The sequence below is a fragment of the Arvicola amphibius genome, chromosome 5 (assembly GCF_903992535.2).
Source record: "Arvicola amphibius chromosome 5, mArvAmp1.2, whole genome shotgun sequence".
NCBI classification, from domain to species: domain Eukaryota; kingdom Metazoa; phylum Chordata; class Mammalia; order Rodentia; family Cricetidae; genus Arvicola; species Arvicola amphibius.
The window spans coordinates 770170-779894 of NC_052051.1; the positions used below are offsets into that span (position 1 = coordinate 770170).

At 53.6% G+C, this 9725-nt stretch overlaps 1 protein-coding gene across 3 annotated transcripts; it reads left to right on the forward strand.

Annotated features, from left to right (window-relative positions):
- On the forward strand, positions 1–8456 carry Srms (src-related kinase lacking C-terminal regulatory tyrosine and N-terminal myristylation sites). 3 transcript variants are annotated; one of them, XM_038330630.1, is made up of 8 exons: positions 1–768; positions 3409–3530; positions 3927–4093; positions 4765–4906; positions 5007–5165; positions 5640–5821; positions 5902–6058; positions 6311–8456. In XM_038330630.1, exons 1-8 carry the CDS (start codon positions 368–370, stop codon positions 6502–6504), a joined length of 1524 nt encoding a protein of 507 aa, XP_038186558.1. In that variant the 5' UTR covers positions 1–367; the 3' UTR covers positions 6505–8456. The 3 variants fall into 3 exon arrangements, with proteins under 3 accessions (XP_038186558.1, XP_038186560.1, XP_038186559.1); XM_038330632.1 differs by having other exon boundaries at positions 5992–6058; XM_038330631.1 differs by having other exon boundaries at positions 5640–5788.
- Positions 8457–9725: the final 1269 nt, after the last annotated feature.

The window sequence follows — 9725 nt, forward strand, 5'->3', positions numbered from 1 at the left end:
AGATCTCAAGCCCAGCTGCTTTTAACCCTAGCCGAGATCCTGCTCTCCAGAGCACACAGCTGTGGAAGGATAAGAGGAGCAGCCTGGGTGGACCACGCATTGATACACCATCCAGGAAACTGACACGTGTTGTGTGCCTGATTGAGGAACCCTCTGTAAGGACCTCCAGGGTTAGGGTTAGGGTCTGTGTCACCTGTCACTTCCCAACCCGTGCCGATTAAGGACGTAGGCAGTAAGCACCGGGGTAGCCTGGCTGTCCCACCAGCCTTTCCAGTTTCTTCCTCGCACCCTGGGCTCCTTGGTGCATGGCTGTCCTGTTCAACCGCCTCAGCGGCAGCACTGAAGTGTACTGACCCAAGTCGGCTCCATGCGCCTCCGTCCACAACCGGGCCCCCTCGGCATGGAGCCTTTCTTCCGGAAGCGGCTCACTTTCTTGTCCTTTTTCTGGGATAAGATCTGGCCAGCGGGTGACCCGGATGAAGACATCCCCCGGATCCAGGGACTCGACGACAATCCCGTGCTAGAGCAGCCCGCTGCCGTTGAGCCTTGCAGCTTTCCCGCCCCACGCGCCCGACTCTTCCGCGCGCTCTACGACTTCACTGCTCGGTGTGCAGAGGAACTGAGCGTCAGCCGCGGGGACAGACTCTTCGCCCTCAAGGAGGAGGGAGACTACATCTTTGCCCAAAGGCTCTCTGGGCCGCCCAGTACCGGACTGGTTCCAGTCACCTACCTTGCCAAGGCCACCCCTGAGACACCCTCGGACCAACCGTAAGTATCTGGGCTTGGGAGATAGGGTTAAAAGGCTGCCGTGCCCAGCGGAGTACGTCAGGGTTTTGAGAGTAAGAAATACCTGCTTACAGTCGGTGAGGGCTTATAGAGTGCCTGCTGGCACTGGACTGAGCAGGCAGATGTGGCATGGCAGGAAGAGCTAGCTGCTGAGGGTGAACCCGGGACTGAGCAAGTCCAGGGAACCAATTGCTCGATAGACCAGGTGATATAGCATTGCACTGCTTGGAAAGCCGGGGGCCACACCTGAGCCTCCAGGTGGCTCTAAAGGGGCCCCAGTACTTCCAGGCCCTGTAAACCAGGGCAGATCCAATTGTTCACCTGCTCCTCTTATCTATCCATATTCATCCAACCACCTCAAATGGAGTCTAAGTGTGAGGCAGATACAGCTCTGATTTGTTTTGGTGAGTGGGTGTGGAGGAGAGCTTTCTCTTTGCCTCCAAAGCTGGGCAGTCACTGGCAGCGAAAGGCTGGTTTTGATGCCCCAATCTTGCATACCAGCAAGGATGCAGCGGGGTCATGGGCAGGAATCCATTAAAAGTTCAAGAGTTTGTCTAGGAAACTGTCTCTGGTTTTGCACTCAGCTGGTCCTGGCCTGAGTCCTCTGCATACCAACTTCTGGCATTAGCATTGTTCAAATCAATCTCTAACTTCATGAGGACCCCTCAGCCGTAACAGCCTCCCAGGGAGTTTTGTGTGGTAGGTAAAATGGAGTCATAGAAAGGGATCCCAACACTTGCCCTGTGCCTGCTTGCTGGCCCTCAGCAGTGGGTAGACTGGGCCAAGTAGCTGTTTGGGTGAAGGTCTCAGGTACCCAGGTATGGGAGACAGAACTTGTGAACTGATCCTGTGGGCTGTGGGCAGGGCAGGCAGGGTTGGGCTCAGGGAGGCAGCGCTGCTAGTGGGAGAGTTAATGACGGCCTAGACCTGAAGATCAAAGAGCTGACCACATTTACAGTGTCATTAGTCCCAGACACCTGGCCCTATAATCCAGGGAGAGACCCTGGAGGCATATCCTCCACAGATCGGGCTGTCCCAGAAGCCCAGCTGTATCCCATAGTGGCTTGGATCCTGTCATGGCTTCAAGGAAGGACTAGGGCTGTGTTGGAGAAACTCCCACTTCTGGTCCCCCAGTTGTCCTGAGAAGGGACCTTACCCCAGGGGCTCTGCATCTGCCAGAAAATCTCAATTCCCTGCCCACAGATCCTATAAGTAATGGCTCTGGTTCTTCGCAGAGAGACAGGAAGTGTCAGGGTCTAGACTTCCAGATTCTGAAATTAGTTTGTGGACTTATTCTTGCCATCCCTCCTCTCCATTCATCCTGCCAATACTAACCCTGCTTCTCACACCTTGGCCTCTGTCCTCTTTTTTTTTTTTTTTTGGATTTTTCGAGACAGGGTTTCTCTACAGCTTTAGAGCCTGTCCTGGAGCTAGCTCTTGTAGACCAGTCTGGTCTCGAACTCACAGAGATCCGCCTGCCTCTTCCTCCCGAGTGCTGGGATTAAAGGCGTGCGCCACCACCGCCCGGCAACATGGAGGTCTAACATTTTTTTTTCCTCTGTCCTCTTATATGCTAATATCTTTCGGTTCCAGCTGTGCTCATCCCCCCCCTGCTCCAGCCCAGGCCCACACCCTGGCCATCCCAGTTCTTCCCCGTGTATCCCTAGGAGTGGGCCTGGCTTGTCTGCCCTTTTGTGAGCTGACCCGAGTCACACTGAGTGTCCCCTTGCCTCCATCTGAGGGGACTGAAGGACTTAGCTCACAGGCCTCTTCTTGCATTACTGTGGTCCCCAGCACACTGGGTTTCTGGAAGCTCTCAGAGTGGAAAAGCTTGGATAGGAAGTTAACCCTGTTTGGGCCTTGGGGAGCAGAGGTGCCTACAGTGGAGTAGCTCTGGGAGTGGCTTTATCTTTCTAAGGTTGTTTCTGGCTCCTAAGACTAAAGGGAGTGGCCAGGAAGAGTGGTATATGTTTCTAATTCTAGCATCCGGAAGCTGAGGTAAGTGAATCTTTAAGGCCAACCTTGTCTACTTAGCGAGTTCTAAGCCAGCCAAGAGGCTGATCCACCTAGGTATGGCCCTTCAGAGGGCAGGAGGTACTTAGAATATGCCCTCCCCCTTAACCTTCTACTGTCTGCTTCCTGCCCACCCTGCCTTAGCCTTCCTCTTCTGGGGTACCCAGGTCCCATGTAAGCCAGTCTCTCAGATGAGCGAAGCCCAGACAGGTAACACCCCTGGTTCCTTCCCTGGCCATACTAGCAGCTCTGTGGGTACTTCCACTGGGGCCCTCAGTTCCCTGTGGACCCCAACAGGGACTCAACAAAGTCTCAAGTTGGGGGTTTCGGTCTTTGTCCAGGGATGTTAGTATTGGTGAGGCTTGGTAGTCACATTTTGAGCAGGGAACGAGAGTTATATCAGAGAAACAGAACCAGTAGCCCAGGTTAGTAGACAGTCATACCCGTGCGAAGAAGATTCCGGTCACCTGATGGTGGTGGCCTGGAACCACAGCTTCAGGCACCGAGCACATTTTCTCCCTGAGAGGTAGCAGGGCATTGAGGCCTTACACCTTTGCCAGGGTCATATGGCTGGGCCTGAGAGATGACTGTTGTGTCCTGGATTTACAGCTGGTACTTCAGTGGGATCAGCAGAACTCAGGCCCAGCAGCTGCTCTTGTCTCCTGCCAATGCACCGGGGGCCTTTCTCATCCGGCCCAGCGAAAGCAGCATCGGGGGATATTCCCTGTCAGGTACTTAGACAACCCCTCAAGACCTCATATCCTGGCTGGGGCATCTTGCTCAGCTCTACTTGGCTAGACCCTCTTGACTTTGGAGTGGTTAATCCCTATATTGGAAGCCCTTATATAGACAAGCTAGTCATCAACCTCCCTCCGTTCCTTTCTTCTACTTTCTCCCTCTCCCCACTTTCTCCGTTCACCACCTAGCAGACTTAATATTTCACTCAACATGTCCCCAGGCCTCCCTGGCTGTCTTGTGGCCTGTAGCTTCCCATGTTCCCTCTTGCACCGAGTATTGTTAACCTTAGTGACCCTCATGCTCAATCTGAGCGAAGCCACTTGGGATGCTGAGATATGGGTATCTGAGGCAGGTGCAGCCAAGACACTGTTACTCATTTCTGTCTCCAGTCCGGGCCCCAACCAAAGTCTGCCACTACCGCATCTGCATGGCACCCAGTGGCAGCCTCTACCTTCAGGAGGGCCGGCTCTTCCCCAGCCTGGACGCATTGCTTGATTACTACAAGACCAACTGGAAGCTGATCCAGAACCCTCTGTTGCAGCCCTGCGTACCCCAGGTGGACCTGAGATAGTCTCCATATCTGGGGACCACCGAGGGCCCTATCTTAGAGTCTCCTGGCAAGCCTTTGGCCTAGACTTGGCCAGGGAATACCCAGTGTCCAATGGCTTTTTTATTCTCATGGAGTTGTCCCCATTCACCAGTTTTATCTCCTCTGAGGCTGTTGGAAGACTGGGGACCTTCAAGGGGTATAGGATACACCCAGTTCTGTCGGGCATTTGAGGAGTCAAGGCTAGTGTGGGAAGGCACCCAGATCTGCTTCAAGTCCTGAGGGCAGAAGCTGAGAGAGGAGATATTGTTTCCCCTAGTATCTGATATTACTGGGTGCAGGGCAGCAATCTGGTTCCTCTGGTTCTGTAATCACAGCCTAGCCAGGGGTTATAATGAGTGTTTGTAGACGGATGTCCGGCTCTGGTAAAGCGGCCGCAGAAGTCCCCAAAGCAATTAGCTTCATAGCTCTGGGCTTGGCCTCCTGGAGGTCAGTTCTGGGCTCCTCTTTTCCCCTGACTGGGCCCAGAGTGAGGGAATGCTAGGGAGAGAAAGGCTGAGACCTGATGCTGGGGTTCTTCCTGAGACTCACAGGGAGGCTAGGTTCAAACAGGAGCTCAGCCTTCCTGTCCACTCCGCTGGGAGAGTCTTAGGCAGCACACTGAGTGTCCCTTCCCACAGATGCCCCTGGCTCAGGACGAGTGGGAACGGCCACGATCAGAATTTGTCCTTCGGAGAAAACTCGGTGAAGGCTTCTTCGGGGAGGTGTGGGAAGGCCTGTGGCTGGGCTCTATGCCTGTGGCGGTGAAGGTTATCAAATCAGGTGAGGCCTTGCTACCAGGCTTGGGCATCACTGCCCTCTGACCCTGGAGCCCGGGGCAGTGGTGGCCATGCACAGTTCTGGAGCGGCATCTTTTCCACAGCTGACATGAAACTGGCAGACCTCACCAAGGAGATTGAGGCGCTGAAGAGCTTGAGGCATGAGCGACTGATCCGGCTACACGCCATATGCTCCCTGGGTGAACCCGTGTACATTGTTACTGAACTCATGGGCAAGGGCAACCTGCAGGTCTACCTGGGCAGTGAGTGAATACCCTCCCTGAAATCACCCTGTAGCGGCCACATCTGCCAACCCTCGTGATAACATTCAAGCCCTGAGTCCACCAAAAAGAATCTTTAGGCCTTTGGAAGGGACACATGTGGCCCAGGATGCAGACATCTGGTCCTACTGAGCCTCTGATCAGCAGACATTGAGGCCAAGGGTCTGGGCCAGGCCTACATTTGGCTACCTTGGATCCAGTCTGGGTTAAGTACTATCTCTCTTGGGGACCCAGGGAGGTGCCAAGAAGCAGCTTGCACTGGGGCCTGTGGTGAGGGCAGGACTCCCTTTCTCATTTTATTCCTTGCCTGCTAGGCCTTAGCAGGTGGTGCTGCTCTCACTTCCTCCGAGATGGGGGAGCCAAGGCAGAGGAAGACTGTGTGCATATAAGCACTTGTCTAACTGGCTATCAGCCTGTGCCCTCGGGAGTTCCGCCACCCCACCCCTCTCTCTGCAGGCCCTGAGGGAAAGGCCCTGAACCTGCCTCATCTACTGGGGTTTGCCTGCCAGGTAGCTGAGGGCATGAGCTACCTGGAGGAACGACGTGTTGTGCACCGGGACTTGGCTGCCAGGAACGTGCTCGTGGGTGATGACCTCACCTGCAAGGTAGCTGATTTTGGCCTGGCCAGGCTGCTCAAGGTCAGTGGGGCTCTAGGCTCCTAACCCCTGCAGAGGGGAAGGCATTACTCTGAATTCCCCACCATTACCCTCATCCCCAGGATGATGTCTACTCCCCAAGCAGTGGCTCCAAGATCCCTGTCAAGTGGACAGCACCTGAGGCAGCTAATTACCGTGTCTTCTCCCAAAAGTCAGATGTCTGGTCCTTCGGTATCTTGCTGTATGAGGTCTTCACTTATGGCCAGTGTCCCTATGAAGGTGAGCCGTCCAAGAGGAAACTATAATTCATCATAGCAAGTTTAGTCTGAGGGAGGTAGCCTGGGGTCCTCCCTGAGAGAAGAGATACACCCTGCCCTGGGAGTCACTGATCCCCAAAGATAACCTGGATAGGGGCTGGAGTACCAGCACAGACTGGTCTTGCAGAGGCTGGGGTTGGGGGAATCTCTTTGGTGTCACCCAGGCAGAATCAAGGCAACTGCTGCCTGGCCCCTCTTGCTGGCCCCTTACCAGGAATGACCAACCATGAGACACTACAGCAGATCAGCCGTGGATACCGCCTGCCACGCCCAGCTGCCTGCCCAGCAGAGGTCTATGTGCTTATGGTGGAGTGCTGGAAGGGCAGCCCCGAGGAGCGTCCCACCTTCGCCACGCTGAGGGAGAAGCTGAACACAATATACAGGCGGCTCCATCTGAGCCTCACGTGACCAAGTCTCCAGCCCCCACAGGCAGCAGTTCTGGCAACTGCTTCCTGAAGGGTGTCTCCCAAGGGAACGCTCATCACTAACACACACGGGAAATGCTAAACACCTGGGAATGGCAACAGCGTGCGAGAACCAAACACTGGGGCTCCTTCACTGACAAAGGCTGGTACTTACATGTACACACCAGATGGATGCATGCAGACGGGGCCTGGTCATGAGTACTCACTTAGAAGTGAGGGCTGATGTCCTCCTCCTGGCATAGTTTGAATCCCTGGTTTTTCCAAAGTGTTGATAAAGCATCAAGGAAGAGCTATAGGAAAGTGCTGGACAAAGGAATTCCAGCAAAGCCAGCCATTTCCTGCCTGCCCTCACCTCACTCTGGGCTCCTCAGCTCCCTCCTAAGATCAGGGATGAGAAGCCCAATTTCTCTCAAGTTTTACTGCGGATTTGATGGAATATCCGGTGCAAGGGTTCCCAAGCAAATCTCAGCCGTACGAGCTGGGTACTCAGAGGAGACAGTAGCATCACCTGCCCATGCCCACTGCCCCACAGGTATGGGCAAACCTTAGGCACACAGAGTCAGCTTCAATAAACGTGTTCCAAATGGATTCACATAGCAGTTCCCAGAATGGAGTGCTGGAGACTCTAAAAGATGGGAGGAAGAGTTGAACCATACCCAGAACCAAGGCAGCATTACAGTGTGGACCCCCGTGATATTAACGGTGAAGATTGCCTGAGCCAAGTGAACAGACCTTTCCAGCTCCCTGGCCTGGGGTTGAAGTCAGAAGGCTCCTCAGTTTCAGAAAGGGCAGGCTGGTGGTTTGGTGGTCAGAACTCCTAGGCCTTTTCCAGATGCAGAAGGATGGAGATATAGGTAGGGGTCTGACAACCAGACAACCTACTTTCTGGGGCAAAGCCCCTGTGGGTCACTTTTGTGTCTGAGCGTGACACCTGGAGAAGTTGGGTCCTGGGTCACTCAACGCTTTAACCAGGAGCAGTACACTGGGGATTAGGAGCCTTTGCTCAGGGACCCAAGGCCATTTCACTCCCCCAGCGGCTGTATCCTGAAGGCTGTAAGGCAGAAGGCCTGGCAGTCCCTAGAGGATATGGAATTTGGGGCCAGCTTTGCACCCACTGAGGCCAATTTGTTCATGATCACCAACCATATTTGTGGGTTGGGTAGCAGGGAACTGGGAGCTGAACTTCACGTGTGGCGTATTAAGTTACAGCAAAGAGTTTGGGGCTTAGCCAGTCATGGGCTTTCTCATGGGGGAAGCAGGGCTGAATGAGAGGGACTGAGGGCATGGAATGCACCATAGATGGAGGTGGTGAGAACCCAGTCAACCTGGCTGCAGGTTCAGAACTGGATGGTCCTAGGAGCTGTGGAGTCCAGGCCGACAGAGTGTGCTGATGTTGGTCTCTGTAGGTGGAAGGGGCAGTTTGGATTGGACTGAGGCTTGGCCCTGACTCTGCCTTAACCTGCAGCTCTGATCTCTGGAGGGGAAGAATCTGGAACTGGCAGTTGGCTTCGGGGGGAGAGGGGCTCCCTGCTTTGCCAGCACACAGAGCAGCAGTGTGGGTCCAAGGGCTTGCATGGTATAAGATGGTAACATTCTGATGTTAAGAGGCTACCATGAGTCAAACCAGGAGGACACTACAGACAGGATGGCACAGCCTGGGGAGAAAGATGGCACTGGGATTGTGGCCAAGCCACGGAAGCAGGTTTGGCTGGGTCTTGGCACATTCCTGTGTGTTTAGTCAACCAAAGATGAACAGGTTTGGCCCTCCTTGGAGAGGCCAAGGACTTTTGAGCTACCCGATGTATCTTCCATCGAGCTGCCCACAGGTCTCATCTAGGGGCACTTAGCTGTCTGGGACATCGAGGGCTCTGGAGCAGACAAGGGAGGCAACCATGGAGTTCCTGAGGCTGACCTCGGCCTGTACCATTCTTATTCCTTTCCTCTTCCTGCAGTGCCTCTTCCCCACACCTTATGGGAACTGAGCTGGGCTGGGTTGGTGTGAAGCTACTAAATAATGCATGTTGCTGTCCTTAATCCTATTAGGAAGTGGGGGAGTAGTGCTATAGCTCTTCAAAGAAAGAAAATTCAAGGCCTGGCACAGTTCTCACCGGTTGACCATTAGCATGCATGTGGACCAGGGTTTGATCCTTGGCATGAAGCAGCAGCATCCCCATGCTTCTCTGCCAAAAAAAAAAAAAAAAAAAAAAAAAGGAAGAAAAAGATTCAAATAGGTAGTCTCAAGAAGTGTTATTTCAACCCTGTCTCGAAAAACCAAAAAAAAAAAAAAAAAAAAAAAAAAAAAAAGAAGTGTTATTTCCCATGTTACGCATTCTTATGGACTTGTCAATTTTCCTTCCCACCCCTCTTTGTGGCTGTCCTCCTGTATAAGAGCACCACATAGTGGACACAACTGACCAGCCGGAGTGAGAAAGGCGGTTAGGGTCACTCTGGAGATAGGGAATCTTTGGAGTTTTAAAGGTTTAATGGGAGGAGAAGGGGCAGTTAGGAAGACTAGAACAATCACAAGCAGGACTGCCAGAAACTGGGGAAGCATGGGAGGTGAGTTGAAAGGGGCCTGGGAGGGGTGGGGGATAGTTAGAGGCAAAGAGCAGGAGGGAGGGTTGGGAAAGAGAGAGGAGGGGTTACAGAGGTCCTGTTGGTGTGGGCACTTCTTAGTCATTCCTCACCTTCTATGGCTGCCCTTTTGTGTACTTATCTGGAAAGACAGGCCCATGTCTGCTTCTTGAGCTGATGTCTATGGTCTACAGACAAGTCAGAAGATACCAGGAAGCCCTCTAGACCATCCCATAACCCACACGGATGTTTATGCCTTCCTATCCCTTGGCTCTTGTTGTGTTCCCAGCTGTCAGCATGTGGTTTAGCATGCTGTCCTGGGGGACTTCTTCAGTATAGATGTGCATCTGAGCGTTCTCACTTAAAGGAGCCAGAGTTTTGTAGCAGCTCAGGCTGGGGTATGTCCTCTCTTGGTCCACAAGTCTCACCCAGGCTCCTCCCACCCTTGTCTCCAATGCAGGTCCTACCTGATTCTCTTGATGCCATCCCTAGATCTAGTCCTGCCAGTGTCTGGTGGGTGGACACCTATCCAGGGAGGTGGCTGTCAGGACTGTCAAGTCCTTCATAACTCTCAGTATCTGTTAGTGTGTGCACAGGAGGGAAGCCTTCCCCATTGGCAGGAGGCACCAG